General features: G+C 40.7%; 1 protein-coding gene across 1 annotated transcript in view; it reads right to left on the bottom strand.

Annotated features, from left to right (window-relative positions):
• Nucleotides 1–3,265: 3,265 nt before the first annotated feature.
• Ppil4 (peptidylprolyl isomerase like 4) overlaps nucleotides 3,266–20,522 on the bottom strand; it is a 32,587-nt gene continuing 15,330 nt past the window's right edge. Inside the window, exons 10-13 of the mRNA XM_021174863.1 lie at nucleotides 18,138–18,249; nucleotides 15,078–15,174; nucleotides 10,956–11,103; nucleotides 3,266–4,878 (exon numbers count right to left, since the gene is read on the bottom strand). Of these exons, the coding sequence (XP_021030522.1) occupies nucleotides 4,627–4,878; nucleotides 10,956–11,103; nucleotides 15,078–15,174; nucleotides 18,138–18,249 (609 nt within the window). The 3' untranslated portion in view covers nucleotides 3,266–4,626. The remainder of the gene's footprint in view (nucleotides 4,879–10,955; nucleotides 11,104–15,077; nucleotides 15,175–18,137; nucleotides 18,250–20,522) is intronic.

Below are 20,522 nucleotides of genomic sequence, written 5' to 3'. Positions count from 1 at the left end.
CTTTTTTATTATTATTATTGATGGAAGGCCCATTCTATGTCTCAAATCCAGGCTTCTGCACCTACCCTGGGAACGTGACTTGGATTAAATCTGGTTTGGGGTTGCACGAGGCACGAATATGGGATGAGTTATGTGCAAAGCAATGGGGGCTGTGGAACCAGCTTGTTGCAGAACCCACTTTCCTTGGCTACACTCTACCACTTCCCTCCTTAGGAATGTGCTCAGCTTTTCTACCCCCTAAGAATCAAATGCAGGCTTTCTGGATTTGCTTCCCACTCCCTCCTGTCTTTTGGCCCTTCCTTTCTCTTTATAATCCTTTGCTTTGGTCAGCCCATCACCACGTGTTCCCATAGTTTTCTGCTCCTACATCTGGCACCGACCTTTTTCTTTCTGAATCGAGCTTCCCAACTGGAAAGCCAAGCCTCCCCACCACACCAAGGAAACAGTACAAAGCAAAACTGTTTTCAGGAACCAGGGGCCACTGTGGTAGAGTTCTAGAATTCTAGCCGCGTTCCCCAACTTCTCTTTTTATACACACTATTGCTAGTATGTTACTGTGTGGGTCAGCTTCCCAGCAATCCAAAGGGAAGACCATCAACACAGGTTTTTTAAAAATCATTGAGTTGGCTGAGCAGTGGCACACACCTTTAATCCCAGAACAACTCAAGAAGGTAGAGGCAGGCTGATCTTTGTATTCAAGGCCAGCCTGGTCTACTGAGCAAGTTCTGGGACAGCCAGACAAACCCTATCTCTAAAAAAACCCATCACATATATTTATTGTGTGCTTGCAGACATCACAGGGCACATGTAGAACCCAGGGGTCAAATCCAGGCTTGGTGACATGCGCCTTTACTGGATGAGGTGCATGGCAGCCCTCACAATACCATTTTTAAACTGCACAATGAAAACACTCAACAGCTCACCCGTCTGCCTGCTCAAACGAACAAGGAATAGAGGAGGCAAAATGTTAGACTGCTAACTCTTAGCATTACTCATATTTCCCAGACCTGGGTGGGTTATAAACACGTAGGAATAAAGACCAGCAAGAATAACTGATGTTATTTGCTTTGAAACAGAGTCCGTTTTGAAAATGAAGGGGATCTCCACATGTTCACTTAACAGGAAACAACCTCTCAAGTTTCCCATCAAAGCATGGTCTCCTAGCAACAGCCACTTAAAGGTGAAGCTTCTGAGATTTCGATTTTACTATCTGTTATGTATTCTCTGTGACTCAACCTTCCAGGTATGAAATGTCAAACTTAGATTAAATTTCCACTGACCAAAATGCAGTTTATTAAAGGAACTGGTCCAACTGCTGAGACAACACGGAGGTTCTCACTCAGCCTACTAAAGAACTATTAGAGTGCTGGCCAAAGTCTTTGACAATTCAACTGGTAAAAGATTAACACCCTAGCCAGGCGGTGGTGGCGCACGCCTTTAGTCCCAGCACTTGGGAGGCAGAGGGAGGCGGATTTCTGAGTTCGAGGCCAGCCTGGTCTACAGAGTGAGTTCCAGGACAGCCAGGACTACACAGAGAAACCCTGTCTCAGAAAAAAAAACAAAAACAAAAAACAAACAAACAAAAAAAGATTAACAGCCTAAACTGAAGCTATATTAATGAGCAATCTGGGGTTTGAAGTAACTACTTTAACGCAAAATGTACTTGCTGTTTTTTTTTTTTTTTTTTTTCCAAAAGTCAATGGAAAATCACTGGTTTCATCTAGTACAGTGGGAGGTAGAAGATTCTCCTTTCAATGCCAGCACCTAAGGGGAAAAGGTGGGGCTCACCCAAACCCTGAAGCCAAATCTGAGACAGAAGTTATGGGTCACTTCATCTAGATATATATGCAGTAGTAATTCAGATTACTGCCCCATATCTCATCAAGATACATAACCATGTTATGACTAAAAATATAATTAAAATCACCTAGTGAGGCTAGGCATAGTAGTGCATAAATACCCTTAATCCCAGCTTTTGGAAGGCAGAGACAGGCAGATCTCTAGGAGTTCCAGGCAAAGGCCTGGACTACAGAGTGAGTTCCAGGCCACCAAGGCTACACAGTCTCAAAAACAAAGAATGGAAGTCTGTTGGTAGAGGGCTTGTCTAGCAGTCCTTACAACCACATAATACAGGCGTGGTGGTACACATTTATAATTCCAGATCTCTGCAAGTTTGGACAGGAGGACCAGAAGTTCAACCTCATACTCGGCTAGGTTTGAGGTCAGGCTGGGTTACAAATAACCCCATTAAAGTAAAACAATTAAATAAATAAATAAATAAATAAATAAATAAATAAAAGGAAAAAAACTCCTGGTTAAAATCACAGCTTCCAGCCGGGCATGGTGGTGCACGCCTTTAGTCCCAGCACTAGGGAGGCAGAGGCAGGCAGATTTCTGAGTTTGAGGCCAGCCTGGTCTACAGAGTGAGTTCCAGGACAGCCAGGGCTACACAGAGAAACCCTGTCTAGAAAAAAAAAAAAAAAANAAAACCCACAGCTTCTCAAAAGAAATCCTCATATATTGTCTTTGGGAATGTGAATTATTATAGCCACTATGGAAAACAGTGGAGATATTTTGGGGGGACAAACTTTGAAGATGTACTACTATGATCCAACAGTGTAAAGGGTTTCAGTTTGCATGCTGCAAACAAAGAATGCATATACTTGCCTAATAACAACAGAGAACACATGTCATATAGACACAAAGGATACTGTTCATCCTTTAGGAAGGAAAGTCATTTGAACATGGGTGAACCTGGACAACATTAGTACTGAGTGATATAAGCAGGCACAGAAACACAAATTCTTTGTGACCTCATTTTTATGGGAGTCTACAAAAGTCCAACTCAAGAATGAAATGACTTCAGACTCCAGGGCAGTGGTTCTCAACCTGTGGGTTGCAACTGCTCTGGGGGCCAAATGACCTCTTCATAAGGGTTGCCTAAGACTACTGGAAAACACAGATACAATTCGTAAAAGCACTAAGATTACAGTTAGGAAGAAGGAATGAAATAATTTTATGGTTGGGGGTCACCACAACAGGAACTGAAGGGCTGCAGCCTTAGGAAGATCGAGAAGCACTGCCCTGGGGCACAGTGAAGAATAAAGGAGATTTGGGTCAAAGAGTAGATGTTTTTACTAAATGAAAGGAAGAAATGCCTGGAAAGTATTGCAGGGAGTGCAAGCTACAGTTAATAATAATGAATAGATTTCAAAAATCCCTGAGAGCAAACTTTGGCCAAAAGAAAGAAAAAAGTGAGCTGATATGTCTGTAAATGGATTTACTTGTTCCAGAGTACTAACATATAGCAAACATACTACACCCCCATAAGCATATAAAGTTACTGTCAAATACATAGGAAAAATAAAACCGTTTCTTATAATTTGGAGTCAAGGATATGTTTGCCTTGAAATGCTTGTTGCATACATTTTCCTATTTCAATACCCCAGAGCTCTTAAATCGAGTCTCCGAAGTCAGTGGGTGACTTCTCGTTGCTTCCAGTTTGTCCCTGCTCATTCTTCTAGAACATGTTTTAGATTCATCTGTGTGAGCAACACCTACAGTTCTGTATGCAGAACAGCTGTGTATTCGGATGTGTGTGTGCCTGCACGCACGAGTTTGTACAGTATGTGGAGGCAAGAGGTCAGTGCCAAGTGTCTTCCTCAGTCACTCCCACTGCCTGGAGCTTCCCCTGCTCCTGTCTCCCCAGTGCTGGATTATCAGTCGCATGCACTGGGTGTGTGGTGAGGATCTGAACTCAGTCCTATGCTGATGAAGAAACACTGTACCCACTGAGCCATTCCCCTAGAAAAGATGCTAGCTCCTGATATCGTTAAGCCTTTTCTATTGGTAGTCAAAACTATGTACAATAATGGAGCAAATGTGCTCTGAGCTGTATGGTAGACTAACTACTCTTGTGGCTACCCCTGACCCCATACAATTCACATACCAGGTAAATTACAGCAACCATAACTATAAATGCATTGAAAACTCAAACCACATGGCCAGAAAGTGCCATGCCCAGTTGAAATGTTCACAGTGGCATTCCTTAGATAGCAAAAATAACAAACAACCTAAAAGTCCATCAACAGATCACATTACATTCACCACAACTATGTAACAATAAAAATAAATGGACTCTTAAAAAAAGAAAGTCACAGAAGGAAAATATACATTGTGCCATTTGTATAAAATTCAAAAACATACAAAATTAACAGCAGGGTAAATACAACTCAGAATAATTCCTGCAAGGAGAAGGGACATATGGAGCTTTCATAGTGAGTGACACTCTTATCTCTTACACTGCAGCCAGGTACATTTTCTATGTTTTATGTTTTACATACAAGTTTATGGACTTCCGTGATATGATTCATTTTTAAAAGACTGAAACTATGAAAGGTGTCAAATATGAACGTTACCATGTATGCATAACAATAAAATTTATATAAAAAGTATACACAAAATGCCTCCCTCTCTTCCAGAGCCCCACACCATCCATCAGTGTAACCTGAAAGGCAACAAGGCTAACATGGAAACCGCAGTCAGCTGTGCTGGCAGGCACTGAGTGCGTCTGCGCACCCCAGGTCAGGCCGGAGCAGACCTGCTACAATTGTCCACCTCCTCTGCTCATCTGTACTTGGATTTTTCTTTATCTTTGGATTTCTTTGGACTCCTGCTTCTGTCCCTCTTTCTGCTTCTTTCCCTCTCATAAGGTTCTGTCTGGTACTTGGGTTTGTGGCTGTTGCTATAGTGACCATCCCTTTCTCGAGATCGGCTACGACTGCGGTTCTGACGTCGGTCTCTCTTCTCATTCTTCTGCTTCTCCCAACAGCTTTCTTCTTCTTCATAATGGCCAAAACCCATTTCCCTGTAGATATCCTGTCAAAGAGATGCAGTGTTAAAGTCAGTCAGTAAAATAATCATCTATGAGTTCCGTCAACGCATGAAGCCCATAAAAATCTGCCGGAAGCAAGCCACTGCAACAGCTCAAAATCACTTTTTTTTTTTTTTTTTTTTTTTTTTTTTTTTTTTTTTTTTTTTGGAGGGGGTGGGGGCCAGGCTCAGCTATGTAGCCTGAGCTGGTAATAAACTCATTCATTTCATCTCCTCAGCTTCTCTCAGTCACCTGCCCTAATGGTTTCAGTGTATGTCCTACCACTAATACTAGAATCTTATAAACTGTATTAAAGTAAATAACTCACAAGAGTTAACATTTAAAGGTCTAACTGGTTTACATCTATTTCAGTTGACCTCAAAGATCAGTCCCAAAAACATGGAGCTGAAGCAGCCACATAAACACTGACCAGGTCTTTTTTTTTTTTCCTAATGGAGTCTGTGGAATGAGCCCAGAGCTTCACACAAGCCAGGAAAGTATTCCAAGACACCCCCAGCCCAAGAGCAAAGCCCAGTGTTCTTATAAAAAGAAGCTATCCTCCAGTTCTCATTGCCCACTTACCCAAACTGAGACTCTATCACTGAACTACTAAAGTCCCCTACTAAGTCTACAAAGACAGTATCACGCAAAGGACACAGTAGGAAGAGGTCTAGGTGTGTCAGTCAGGCTAGGATGAAAACAGTCACTGCAAATACTGCAAATGTTGGCCTGTACAGCCCCACAATCCCTTCCAGGCTGGTCTTCAACTCACTCTGCAATCCAGGAAAGCCCTGAACTCCTGATCCCCTATCTCAACCTCCTAGTAGCTGCAATTGGAGGCCCGTGTTGCCATGCCTGGCTCATTAAAAAATAAAACAAAACCAACTTAAGAAAAAAAAAACTGTGTTGGGATCAAACCCAGGGTCCCTTGCATACTACGCACACTCCTACTATCCCCTGGCCCTGGTTGATTTTAAAGTGTTTTATAATGTTGTCTCTCTCTATCTTCTAATACACTTTCTATGGTCTATGAGCTGATACACGATGTGTTAACACTCTTACTTAATATGTCAGACATTAAAGGCGGTGCATGGTGCACTTTGAGGCAGAGATAAGTAGATCTCTATGAGTTTAAGACTAGGCAGATATACATAGCCAGCTCGAGGGCAGCCAAGGCTACACAGTAAGTCTCTGCCCTCAGACAAAGAAAAATAACCTATCCTTAAAAGTGACAGCAACAGTGTGTGCTGTCAGAGAATAACATGGTATATGTGGGCTGGCGGTGCAGAGGCAGACATACTAGAAAGTTACTTGGCAAGGCTATAGCTCTCAGTTTAGTCTCCAGTTCGACCCCCAAAACATGGATCTTTGGAGAACTGAGACCCATTTTGACTACTTCAACTAGATACTACTCAAGTTCCTGTAACCTAGTAAAAATCCAAAACCTCAACAACACAAGAACACCTATGGAATTAAGGCAGAGGGAACAATTAAAAAGCCGGTTTCTGAACTGAATAGCAAGGCTGCCATTTAACAAGCAACAATTTAAAGAAACAGAAACCGAATTCTCCCAGCAAACAGCAGCAAATAGGAAAATCTTAGCTACACTGACAGCTTGTACTGAAATTCCCGTTAGTAATTATGTCTTTGAAACTGAAATAGAAAATAGCTGAGCTTTCTTACAAAGGAAAGGAATTCATATAGCTACATTATCAAATCAAACTGAAATCTAAAAGACTTACTTTAATGTACTTACTGGGAAAAGGTTAGAAAAATGTATTTTAGAATCTAAAACTTTTATAGTTACAATCTCCATAAAGTATTTTGAAACTTAATGGTGTGTGTGCACGTGTGTGTGTGTGTGTGTGTGTGTGTGTGTGTGTGTGTGAGAGAGAGAGGACAACTCTCAGGGGGGCCATTTCCTTCAACTCTGCCAAGGCTGGGTTTGCTCTGCCACCCTTTTCTGCTAGGTTGGCGCACCATACCCCTATGCTGGTCCTCAGGTTTCTGGGGGATTTTCCTGTTTCTACTTTCCACATCAGCACAGAAGTACAGAGATCACAGATGTGTGGCATAAAAGCATGTCGTTTGGTTTTTCTTTTTAAAGGGAGTTCCAGGGACTAAACTCAAATCATTAGATTTGCATGGCAAGTGATTTTTTACCTGATGAGCCATCTCTTCAGCCTTTAGATTTAAAAAAACAAGCTTCTAACAGCATTTCTTCCTTTTTATTGCATGCCACTGTAAAGTCTTAATTAAGTAATCAGAAAGTAAAGGTTAGGGAGATGGCTCAGTCACAAAGTCCTTGCATACCAGGACAATGGTCTGAGCTCAGATCCACAGATCCCATATGAAATGTTAGGTGAGGTGGCATGTGCCTGGGATCCTAGCACGGCTGGAACAATGACAAACAGATCAGACAATCAGTGAGTTCTGAGCTCAGGTGGAGATGCTGTTTCAAAGAAAACAAGATAGAGTAGAACAGAGGAAGACACTTAACTTGAACCTCTGGCCTCCATACACACATACCACAAATTATATACACACACACACACATACAAACACACCTGTACACAAACATATGCAAAAAAAAACCATAAATACACATTTAAAAATACTCACAAAGTAGGGTAAAAAGGTTCCTAATAGCAGGGAACTTAAAACACGCCGTCTTTCCATTTCTTTAAACCTATAATTATCTACAACAGAACATTTATCTCAGGCCTAGATTGACTCACTGAAATAAATACAAGTTTGAATGCCTGTAGCTAAAAGCAGTATGTAAAGAGGGGACTTAAAAGGCTTTAGTAGAAAACATGTTAAATATTCCTAGTAATGTAATATGACATTTATTTTGAAAGACTGGAGTGAAATGGCTTATATGCCATTTCCCCCTGTAGGCTGGCATAGACAGGAGGATAGCTCAAGTTTGTGGGCTACCAGTCTAGCTGCAGTAAGAGACCCTGATATAAAGGAGTAAGGTGGAGAGTGACACCCCCCTGTAGTCTCCAGAGCATACTCCCTGCACACACGTGTATGTATGTACTAAGATGCACTTGCACACATACAAACACACATAAGAAGTCCTATAGGGAAGGGAGGAGATACTCTGGCGACATCACCTGGAATACTGCAGTATGGGTAATTCTATATAATAATGAAGGACTGAGGAAAGAGGGGGATGATACTATATTCCTGGTAAACAGCAGTAGACTGTGATTCTGATCTAACCTATGGTTTCACGGCACACTATACCTGTAAGCTTGTCAGTAACAAGCCGCCTCCTCTGTCCTTGTTGTGAACTTGGGGTAAAAGACTTGACCTTACATTTTACAGACAAAATAGCCTTTATTCCTTTTCCTTTTACATATTTATTTGAGGAACATTTGAAGGAATGGACCAAGATAGTTTAAAATCTGAAACAGGACGTGAGAGATGGCAATCTTTAAATACCTAACAGGCCACAGAAAAGAGAGAGACCGTAGCTCTGTTAGATGACACTGAGGGTAGGAATGCATGCTATCTATGAGTATTTATCAAATATAAGGTAGAAAGCTTACATAGGCAAATGTACTTGAACATCCATGTTAACACACACGCAGAGGAGAGAGAGAGAGAGAGAGAGAGAAAGAGAGAGAGAGAGCCATCATCTACAAGATGAAGAAAAAAGGGAATGGAACAGGGTTCAAGTTTCACTTTGTATGTGTATTAGTCTGTAGATTTCTCCTTTTTGTTTCTTTAAACTCAGAGCCTCACTATGTAGCTCACCCTGGCTTCCAACTCTTGACCTTCTTGCCTCAGATTCCCAGGCACTACAGTCAGAGATGTGTACTACCATAGTGTTCAGTTAGACTTTATGTTTGTATCTTACTGTTCTAAAATCTACAAACCACTTAATCACACTACCTGGGAGGCAAAGACAAGCAGATTTCTGTGAGGTTGAAGCCAGCCTGGTTTATATGAGTTCCAGGCCAGCTAAGGTTATACAGTGAGATCCTGTCTCAAAACAAAGCAAGCCACAAAACAAAACTATAAACCAAAACAATGTTTTGCACAATCCATTAACATGAAACAGAAAATGAGACCCATTACCTGAAATAGGAACTAAACAAATGGTATAGCCACAAGGAGACCTGTAAGTGACCTTGACAGTACTAGCTGCAGTAAGGAGATTAGGCAGACATAGGAAATGTCTGCACACACTTGTCCACGTTTACAGTAACAGCCTGTCTGAGAAGTATCTCCCTCCTCAAAAAAGGAGACTGTGACTCAACGTTAACTTGCCCAGGTCATATCAATGACAAGCAGTGCACAACTGTCACTCTTAACTCTCCTGACAGCAAGGCTGCCTTGCCCTAACACATCTACCTGTGTCTCTGCTTCAGTGTCGCACTCCTGTGCTCGCTGCCTCCTTACCATAGTCTCCTGATGTCTTTCTCACTCATCAAGACCATCTCAAATGACTACCATAAAATAAGATAAAAGCATGCAGCTGGGATGAAATGGCTTTTTTAAATTTAACAAAGAGCTAAAACGAGCTAGAAATTATTTCACTATTACTGTTTTAGGAAATATGCTGCTCAGGAGAGCTTTGTTATGATGTTTAATTATGAATTTTATTTTTATTTTGTATCTATAAAACAGACCGGACATAAAAACTTCAAGGGCTAGCCAGAGGTGAGAGCTCATGGCTGTCACCCTATCAACTGGAAGATGAAGGCAGCAGATCAGTTCAAGGACAGCTGCTGCCACAAATCAAGTTCAAGACCAACCAGGATTAACAGAGACCTGTCAGTAAACAAACAAGCCAAAGGAATCTTCAAGCCTACTGGCAGTGCTGCACATAAGACACATGCTGACCACCAATGTTTACTGTAGAACCATTCACAATAGCTAAGTTACGGGCACAACTAAGTGTCTAGCAACAGAGGAATGGCTGAGGACGATGTGGATGTCCACAAAGGAAAAGTCCTCAGCCACAAAGTGTGACGTCTTGTGTAGTAAAAGGATATAGCTGGACAGTCATAGTCAGCAAATTAAATCAGTCTCAGAAAGACAAACTATGTAAGTCTTCTCTCATTTGTGGTTCTAGATTTTATATAGTCAGGTACATATAGATTAAATATAGGAGTGAATTGTATAGGGAAACAAGAGGACTAATGGGAAGGGAGTGGAGAGAATATTTGCAATATACAATACATACACATAAAAAGATTTAAAATAAAATCAAGAGGCTGGAGACTGTGCCTCAGATAGAAGTGCTGACTGTACAAGCATAAGGAACTGTGCTCAAACCTCCAGAACCACAGTAAGAAGCTGGGCAAGGTCACAAGCCTTAACCAGAGTGCTAAGGGAGTGGAGGCAGGAGGACTGCTGGGGCTTGCTGGCTACCAGCCTGGCTCCAGGTTCAGTGAGACTCCGTCTCCAGGGATGAAGATGGTGCGTGATAGAACAGGTCAGTGTCCTACTCTGGCTTCCCTGCATGCATATGCCCACACACATGCACTACACACACAGAACTTTTTAACTTAGTGTGTAAGTGCTGAGAAGCCAGCAGATGCTCAGTATTTAAGAGGATGTAAGGATTTAAGGTCTTCAGAGGACCCATGTTCAGATCCCATCACCCACGTAAAGTTTCCGTATAACTGCCTGTAGTTCCAGCTCCAGGGAATCCAACACCCTCTTCTGACCTCCAATGGCAAGTACCATATATCTACAGACATATATGGAAAATAGTAACAGTAGTAATAATAATAAATCTTTTTAAAAGTATTGAGAAATTAAGCAGCAATTGAGAAGCAATTTTTCAACATAGACACATTGGTTTTTTAATGAAAATGAGTAAGGTAAGGAGATCACTCTTGATTACAATGTAAAAATGTATATATTACTCTAAAAACAGTATTTATAACCTGTGGGATACAGTCTTTAAAATTCAAGTCTGTATGCCCATTCTATAGCTCAAAGTAGGGAATGATTATCTAAAACTATCCCTTACTTCCTAAATCACACTACCAAGATACACTGTACAAAATTATAAACTACCGATCTCTCCATATTTAAGCCTGAATATTAGAAATACCTGATTAGGATTTTTGATTGGCATATGATCTTCATCTTCTTTCTCCTCGGAGCAGTGGCGTGTTTTCTTTCTGTGCTTTTTACTTGTGTGTGAGTGGCCTGACTTGGAGTCTTCTCCCTGCTCATCTAGTATAAGATCATAGTTTGCACTGAAGCACTGCATTAAGGACAAATGGAATAAACGATGGGTAAGAAGCAAGCCACAGGCAACATGGCAAAGAGAGGAGGCCATAAGGCTATGTGTAACTAAAGCAAGCAGCATCTGCGAGCATAGGCTGCATTTATAATACCAGTAACACACTGTCTTCACAGCAGTCCAGAGCACTGGAAGGGACCCTGGAATCAGCCAGCTAACAACCACCTGGCAAAAGTTCTAAAGAGAACAGAAACCAAAATGTATTTGTCAATACTGAAAGACTTAATTTAGAAAGGAGGCACACCATCAATTAAAGAAACTGAAGGTGTTATGAACCCCAAAGCTAGACACACTCTACATAAAAGGTGCATTGTATGAGTCTCCTTAGGTCAGCTGGGAGGGGGTTTAGTAACTAACAGTTATGATGTAGACATTTTTATAAGAATTTATAGCAACTAAAACCATAAGCTACATGAGTACAGATATACACATTAGAACCATTTTTAGTTACCAGGAAATGGGAACAATGTTTAAAAACATACATTTCAGTATCATAGCAAGATGCAATATAAAAGAAGTTATTAATAATGATTTTTAAATGTAATGAAAGCCTATATGAAGATTAAAAGTGAAAAAAAGCTTAAGTCAAACACTGTATGAGGTCCCGCAACTCAGGAGACAAAGCAGGCAGATTTCTGTGAGTTTCAGTTTGTAGCAAGCTCCAGGCTAGGCCCTCTCAAAAGAAACAAGCAAACAAAAGTACACAGACTGGAAAGTTAAGAGCTAAGAGTCTTGCTGCTCTTCTAGAGGACCTATGTTTTGTCCCCAGCACACACATCAGTTAGATTACAATTACCTCTAACTCCAGCTCCAGAGGTTCCAGACCCTTTTCTGGCCTCTTCTGGTACCCACATTTACACATGTGTGGATACCCACATAAAGCCTGACTTTAAAGCCTCCCGTCCATCCTTGTAACCCCAGCTACTCAGAAAGATGAGGGAAAGATTAGTCTAACACTCGTCTGCGCTACAAAGGAAGGCCCTAGGGGCCTGGGGAAATGATGGAGACTCCGCATACACATTACTGTAACTTTAACGTCAACAAACTCTAGTAAAAATAAAGGACTGAAAGGAAAAAATAAAAAGCACTGGAAAAGTATATTTTATTCAGCTGATGTAATTCTCATTCCTGAGGCTTACTGTCTCTAACCTAGGTCTAGTCCTGGAAGCTTCTAGACTCAGTACAATATAATCTAGACCTAGAGTGTTTTCAACCTCTGAGATGTACTGTTCAATAATCTCACCCTTTCTTTTTCTTTCTGATCTCTGGCTGGCTGATTCAACTCAGCTTTTCTGCCTCAAAACTCCTCTCTTAACTGACTGATTCAATCTGGCTTCTGTCTTTCAGCCTCTCCTGAATTGTTCTGCTTGGCCTCATACTAACTCAGGCAATGTGTTCTAATCTTCTGGGTCATTCCGACTTCACCTAGCTTGTTCTCTCTCTCCAACACTCTCCCAGTAAAACTGCCTCTTTCTTTTTTCTGCACTGCCTCAAGTCTCTTCCTTTACCTCTCTCTTCCTGAACAGATCCTATTCTGTCAAACCTGTCAATTAGACAACTCTTTCAAACAGGAGTGGCTCCTTCTACAAACTAGCTTTACCTTCATGATTTGGGACTACAGGCGTGTACTAAGGGCATGACTATTCCAGTCAGAGATTAAAGGTATGTGCTAAGGCTGAGCCACACCACAATTTAAAAAAAGGATTTTTTTTTTCAGTAAATATCACAATCTGGCTTTTCTCATGCCCTTAGTATACACCTGTAATCCCAAATAATGAAGGTAAAGCTAGTTTGTAGAAGGAAGCACTCCTGTTTGAAAGAGCTGTCTAATTGAGTTGCAGGACAAAGTGATGAATCGGAATTAAAGTAATTTCTCTAATGTAATATAAAGCCTTAGAATAAAATAAAGCATAAACTGGCTGATTCAACTCAGCTTTTCTGCCTCAAAACTCCTCTCTAAACTGAATTCAATCTGGCTTCTCTCTCTTTCCCTGAGCCACACCACAATTAGAAAAATATTTTTTTTCAGTTAAATAACACAATCTTGGGGTTCACAATGTGATCAAATATCCTGCAACAAGGCACCATTTGTGTGTGTGAGATTAGAACACACTGTCCGAGTTAGTATGAGGCCACGCAGAGTAATTCAGGAAAGGCTGAAAGAGTGAAGCCAGATTGAATCAGTCAGTTTTTAGATTAATGGTGGCACACACCTTTAATCTAGGCACTTGAGAGGCAGGGGCAGGCAGAACTCTAATGAGCTTGAGATCACCCTGGTCTATATAGTGAGTTCTAAGACAGGTACGTAGTTAAGACCCCGTCTTAAAAAATAAACTAAGAAAAAGCATAGAACTAGTGTAAAAATAATCCCAGTCTCTGCAGTGAATTCTGAGAAAGTTGGGCTCTGGAATTTGAGGAGTATGAGGAAGCCTAACATAAAAGTGCTATTGTATTTGAATCTGGGACTGAAGTCAACATGGCCATGTTCTTTAGGACCATACACATTCTGCTGTCTTCATACACATACCCATAGTTTTCTGAATGATGGGGAAGAAAACAGTCCCAAGGGCTGGGGTATACCTCAATTAGTAGAGTAGTTGCCCAACATTCATTAAAACACTTTAGTGCTACAAACGTAAAAATAATACAGTGACTTCCTTAAAATCAGAAGGGCCTCTGTAAGCATCTTGACTTTATGCCCTATGCTTCCTTGATTTGCCCTGTCCTTCCTAAGTGGTTAGCCCAAACTTACCTTTGATACGAAGGTAACATTTGCACATGCTCATCTATGCCTTTTATGACTGTAAGCTTTAGTCACATGCCTTCTAATATCCTTTGTTAAAGACCAGACTCAGCATGCTGGCCTGGCTGCCTGGGAAGACTTAGGGTGATGCTGTCAGCACCCTTCAGACACATCCCAATACTTTGTGCAGCACAGACAGGCAACACACTTTAAATAAAGCATGACTATCTAAAGGCCAACCTGATACTCAGCCTTCTTGATGAATACCTGGAGAAGACATGCCTATGTAACACAAAACAAAGACACGTTTTACCAAAGATGATCACCAAAGAAATGACCTTTGCAACGTGTGCAGTGATAGATTTATAATGGGAAATCAGTCATAGTTGAGCAAACAGAAATGACGCAATACGAGCAGTATGCTTCATGGCTTTTTTTCTTGTCATAACTTGGAAGAACCTGAATTGCATGGTCCAGTCTATAAATTTCTTTTAGATCCTATAAATGTCAACTCTTGTACTGAACAGGAAGGAGCCCTAGACAAAAATTTAGCAAAAAGATTTAGCAAATCTTTGTTGTTAAATGGCAATGTATTATACAGAAGAAAAAAAATCTAATCCTGTGACAGAGAACTACAAGATTTTGTTATGTAAATAAGGAAATTAAATATAAGGGAATGAATATCAGGGGCTGGAGAGATGGCTCAGAGGTTAAGAGCACTGGCTACTCTTCCAGAGGTCATGAGTACAATTCCCAGCAACTACATGGTGGCTCACAACCATCTACAGTAGATCTGGTGCCCTCTTCTGGTACACCAGCATACATGTGGGCAGAACATTGTAAACAGAGTAAATAAATAAAATCTTTAAAAAAGAGAGAATGAATAGCACAAGGATATTCAATAGAAAGAATTTAAAACATTAGTATATATAAAAGTAACGAATTTACTTCCTGAAGATCATCTGAGAACAGTGGGTAAGTAAGTAAGGTATTTATCGTAAGAGTCGGAGATAAAATATTTAGGCCTAAGGTTTCTTTCAACTCTAACTTTCTTCATAATACATGGTATACTAAAAAAGCCAAGTCTATGGGAAACACTGACCAGCTATGACAACAAAATGTCCCCCTCACAAATGACCTACAGAGGGGAGGCCAGCCGAGCATACGGTTCTTATAAAGGATACTCCTGCTTGGGCTTTACTTTTTCTTTCAGAACCAAATTGGCTGGTTTATCCTGTTCCTTTTCATACTCCTTGAAATCACTCTTGGTATATTTCCCACCTGTTTATTAAAAGAAATAAAAGAATTAGCATCCTATAGTGGTATACTAACAATTTTATAAAACACAAAGGACTACTTATGAAAGCACACAGTGGGAGGTAGGGAAGGTGAGGAAGGCCTTAAACCCAAAGCCTGTCTCTGCTGTTACTTTAGTTCAAAGTGCATGTCCAGTTTTCTTTAGTTCTATGCTGCCACCTAGTGACCTGGGTGAATATTATAACATCCAACTGAAAAAAACCTGCCCTACAACACTGTTCAAGCAAAGCCACTAAGTCCATGAACTCAACTACTGCATCAGCCAGCAGCTAACACTACTCCTAAACAGACACCACCCACCACCAATAGGTCTGTGATCATAACATGTAAAAAACACATCAAGAGGCTGGGCTGGGAAAGGGTATGGGCCTGGTAAGACTGGCGAGCCAAGCTGGGACAGGATTCTCCTTCCACCACGAGAGAAGCCAATTCAGAGAGAAACAAAGACTTCTGTACTATGAGCCAACTGTGAACAAAAAAGCTCTCCTCATGAAACAGAAAAAGCTCGACTCCCTCTAAGCAGTGGGTTGGAAAGGAACATGATTGATGAGTGAGAACACTGAGGGTGAGGCGCTGCTTCAGACTGCAGTGTGCACTGAACTAGAGTTTCCTCTACAACATGGCCTCTGGCGAGGTAAAGGCTGTTGTGAATGAACAATGTGGAGAAAGAACATTCCTCACAGAGACCAGATATTTCTTTCTCTAGATTTTTTTACAGACCTTATTAAAAAATATTGAAAAAAATCAATACAGCCTACTACTTATTACCAAACAGTCCTCTTTATTTCTAAAGTCATGGACAACAAACCATAAATGGTACAGAAAAGGTAATCTTGTGGCTATAGTGACGGCTCCATGGTTAAGAACAAGGTCTTGCAGAGGACCTGGGTTCGACTCCAAGTACCCACATGACGGCTCATAGCCATCTGTAACTCCAGTTCCAGGGTCTCTGCTGGGACCAGGCATACACAAAGTACACATACATATAGAGAGATAAAATATTTAGACACATAAAATAAGAGTGAATCTTTAAAATAAGAAAAACCAGGAATCTTAATTTTTCTGGTAAAATTTAGCATTACATGTGAATAACTACCAAAGTTTTCTGAGACAGGGTCTTAACTACATAGCCAACTAGCCTGGAAGTGGCTATATAAAGAAAGCTGGCCTTCAACTCACAGAGATATGCCTGCCACTGCCTCCCCAATGCACAACCCTAAGTGAAGCCTTTTTAAAAAACTGTAAAAGGATCTTTTTAAACTCAGCTAGAAATGCAGTTCAATGGCAGGACACGCGCTCAGCATCTGTGAGACTGCTATGCTCAATCCTTAGCATACACACATGCACACACACACACTTTACAAGATACAAAATTCATGACTAGTGTGGGGAGTTAACACTTACAATCTCAGCACTCAGAAGACTGAAGCAGGAGGATATTAAGTTTGAGACCAATCTAGACTCCATAGAAAAACTGTCTCACAGCCATTGAAGTACATTGAGCTCCACAGAGACAGCGGACAGGCACTGGGCAACTCTGCCTCACGGAGAAAAATCAACTAAACATGGGCAAAGGAGATCCTAAGAAGCGGAGAGGCCAAATGTCCTCAAATGCATTCTTTGTGCAAACCTGCCAGGAGGAGCACAAGAACAAACACCCAGATGTTTTTGTCAACTTCTCAGAGTTCTCCGAGAAGTACTCTGAGAGGTGGAAGACCATGTCTGCTAAAGAAAAGGGGAAATTTGAATATATGGCAAAGGCTGGCAAGGCTCATTATGGAAGAGAAATAAAAACTTACACCGCCCAGCCCCAAAGGGAAGACCAAAAAGAAGTTCAAGGACCCCAATACATCCAACGAGGCCTTCTCCAGCCTTCTTCTGTTCTGTTCTGAGTACCACCCAAAAAATCAAGGGCAAGCATCCTGGCTTATCCATTGGTGATGCTGCAAAGAAACTAGGAGCGATGTGGAACAACACTGCAGTGGATGACAAGCAGCCCTAGGAGAAGAAGGCTGCTAAGCTGAGGGAACATACGAGAAGGATATTGCTGCCTACAGAGCTAAAGGAAAACCTGATGCAGCGAAAAAGGGGGTGGTCAAGGCTGAAAAGAGCAAGAAAAAGAAGGAAGAAGAAGATGAGGAGGACAAAGAGGACGATGAAGAGAGGGAAGAGGAAGATGAAGAAGAAAAAGATGATGAATAAGTTGGTTCTATCGCATAATGTTCTAGCATATAAGAGATCCAAACTTAAGTTAAGCATGCCTCTATCAAGGACTTACATGTAGGTATACAGCAAATGCGAGAAATGTCACACATACAGGGACAGCCTATGGAGAACTCCAGCAACAAATGATGACATACACATTCAATGGAAGACTAGCAGCCAATGAAAAGCAGCCATATACTAGCACACAGATGCACAATGAATGATCTCTGAAGACACATTATCAACGGGGGCTTCAAAATACTGAGTATATAATCTGCATTCTGTGAACTATACTTTTTAAAAAAGCATGCATGTTTACAAAGAATGGCTGTAGAAACAGGCAACTGGTTACTTCTGGGAAGAGAAACAGTACAAGAGAAGTGGAAGAGAATTTCATATTACAACAAAAACAATAAACTTTTAAAAAGTTTGTATCTAAAAGAACTAAATCATCAAAGTCATTAATTATTTCATCAGTATATGTCTTCAATAGGTAATTTAGATAACTTACAATATAAGCAAACATTAAAGATAAAGGTATTTTCATCCATCAACACATATATACACACACACATTCCAAATAGCAGCTTTATAAAATCCTAAATGATCTGAAGTCTACTAACATTTCTCTTAACAGCACATAATTAAAGCATGCGTACACACGCGCGCACACATACACCACCAAAAGCAGGACATGGGTAAAAGAAGATAAACCAACATACCTTTTCCTTTCCATTTAACCTTTGCAACAGACTGGCTGAAATCCACATGTATCCTCCTGTCATCTATAAGCACATTATCCATTTTGAAGAATGCTTTCTCACAGTCTTCTTCCTATTGGTGATTACAAAAACTCAAGCATGAATGTTTCAGGAGAGATTTCTGCAGCTAGATCAAATAATATGAATACAAGAAGGCTATTACTACTAAACTGATATTCAAATACTTCTATACCAGATATTAAATGTATTGCATCTACTATCTCAATTAACCCTGGTAATAAACTTTTGAGGCTCCATCTAGTCATAATCTTCACTATCTCAAAACAACAAAACAAAACAAGAATGAAAAAAAAAAAAGTTAGAGGACTCACACTCTGAGATGTCTAACATGAGCATGGTCCCAGTGCCTTGAACTAGACTTTAAACACATATGAATGCCTGATTTATAACAAAGATGGTCCCACAGAGCTCTGGGGAACAGGAAGACCTTTATTTTCAGTGGGGCTGGGTCACATGAGTATCCAAAGTCAGACAAATGAAATGCAACATAATCCACATTGGGCACAGACAAAGCACTGACCCCAATGGAAACAATCTAATAACGTGGTTTATGAAGACAGTGCAGAGGGGCTGCAGAGACAGGTGGCTTAGTAGGCTCCTGCATTTGCTGCTTTTGCAGAGAACCCACGTTTGGTTTCTAGCACCCATTAGCCCACAACCATCCTTAACTCCAATTTTAGTGAATGCAGAGAATGCTCTCTTATGGCCGGCAAGGGCACCATACATGGTGCACATGCATATATGTAGACAAAAGACTCATATATGTGTATAAATTAAAATAAATAAAGCTCAAAAAAGAACATAGAGATTATTCTCATGTCTTTAAACAGATTTTTAGAGGCCATCTTGAGAAAATGTTGACAAATGAAACTAAATTAAAACTATTACTTCTGTGTTTATCAAATGGGTAATCCACAGAACAGAAGATAGATACATATGACGTATATTTTTAAAAAGAGCTTACATTTGTAACATATACAGAGTTCCTAAAGGTCAATAAAAGGCAGGACAGTCAGTAGGAAAGCAGGCAAGCAACCATCTAATACTTGATGGCACAAAGGCAGAGTGAGGGAGCAAGATATCTTGCATGGCTACTTCATTTCAGGAGCACATCTGGGCCAGTGAGGTGACACAGCTGGCTGCTGTGCTTGCCACACGTGCCTAACAACCTGGGTTTTATCCCTCAAACTAAAAGAAGAAGCCAGACATGATGGCTCATCTATAGTCGCAGCACTCCCACAGCAAGACGGGAGGCAGAAACAGAAGACTCTTGGAGGCCTAGGGTCAGCTAGCTCTGCAGCACAGCAGAAACAGAAACACAAGAAATCTTGCCTTAGAGTAAGATGGAAGAATCAACTCCCAAAAGTTGTCCTCTGACCTCCACATGTGGGCTGCCGTATGTGTGTACCCCCCACATATTAATAACAATATTATTAAACTTGGATTTTGAGATTTTATTTTATTTTATATTTATTTATTTATGTTTTTTTTTCGAGACAGGGTTTCTCTGTATAGCCCTGGCTGACCTGGAACTCTCTTTGTAGACCAGGCTGGCCTCGAACTCAGAAATCTGCCTGCCTCTGCTTCCCAAGTGCTGGGATTAAAGGCGTGCGCCACCACTGCCCGGCTGAGATTTTATTTTTTTTATCTGTGTGTTACCCTGAATGCATGTCTGTGCACTGTGGGAAACTCTGCTAATTAAGGTTGATGTCTACCATTGACGTTCTGGGGCTCAGTGCATAATGGAGAACTGAGAGTTGTACATACTACACACAGAAAAATGAGGTAATGTCTGACCTGAAGTAAGCACTTGCCAACCAACCTATCATCACTAAGGCAGATCTAGCAGCAGTTACCTGATCCAGTCCTCCCACTGCACACCAAGGAGGGAAAAACCTTGGGAAGAAGCGTTAAATACGTGAGCGCTTCCAGTAGCTGGCCAGTAATTGAGCCTAGATCTTAACACTCCACCATTTCTTTTTCTGCTACTCAGTTATATAATTAACAGTATGTGAAGGACTTTTTCTAAAACAATTACATTCAGACAGATTATAGCTGAACTTATAGTAAACAAACATTAACATCAGTAGCTGTTGAATGTATTTCTAATGAAAAGTTAAAATAGTTAATGTTCTTGGATACCTGAGGAAAAGCACATCCTAGAGACTGAAAAAGCAAAACTTTCCATCTTTAAGACTACTCGGAGGCAGACAGGCTGGTGCAGTGGTGAACACCAGTAATCTCAGACACATGGAAGCATTAGTCAAAGCAAAAAGTAAGTAAGAAAAACCAGATCTGGTAGATTTACATTATGACATACCTTTT

Source organism: Mus caroli, chromosome 10 (assembly GCF_900094665.2).
Source record: "Mus caroli chromosome 10, CAROLI_EIJ_v1.1, whole genome shotgun sequence".
NCBI classification, from domain to species: domain Eukaryota; kingdom Metazoa; phylum Chordata; class Mammalia; order Rodentia; family Muridae; genus Mus; species Mus caroli.
Note: the sequence above shows the minus strand (reverse complement) of the source record. Positions and strands in the feature narration are given on the sequence as shown.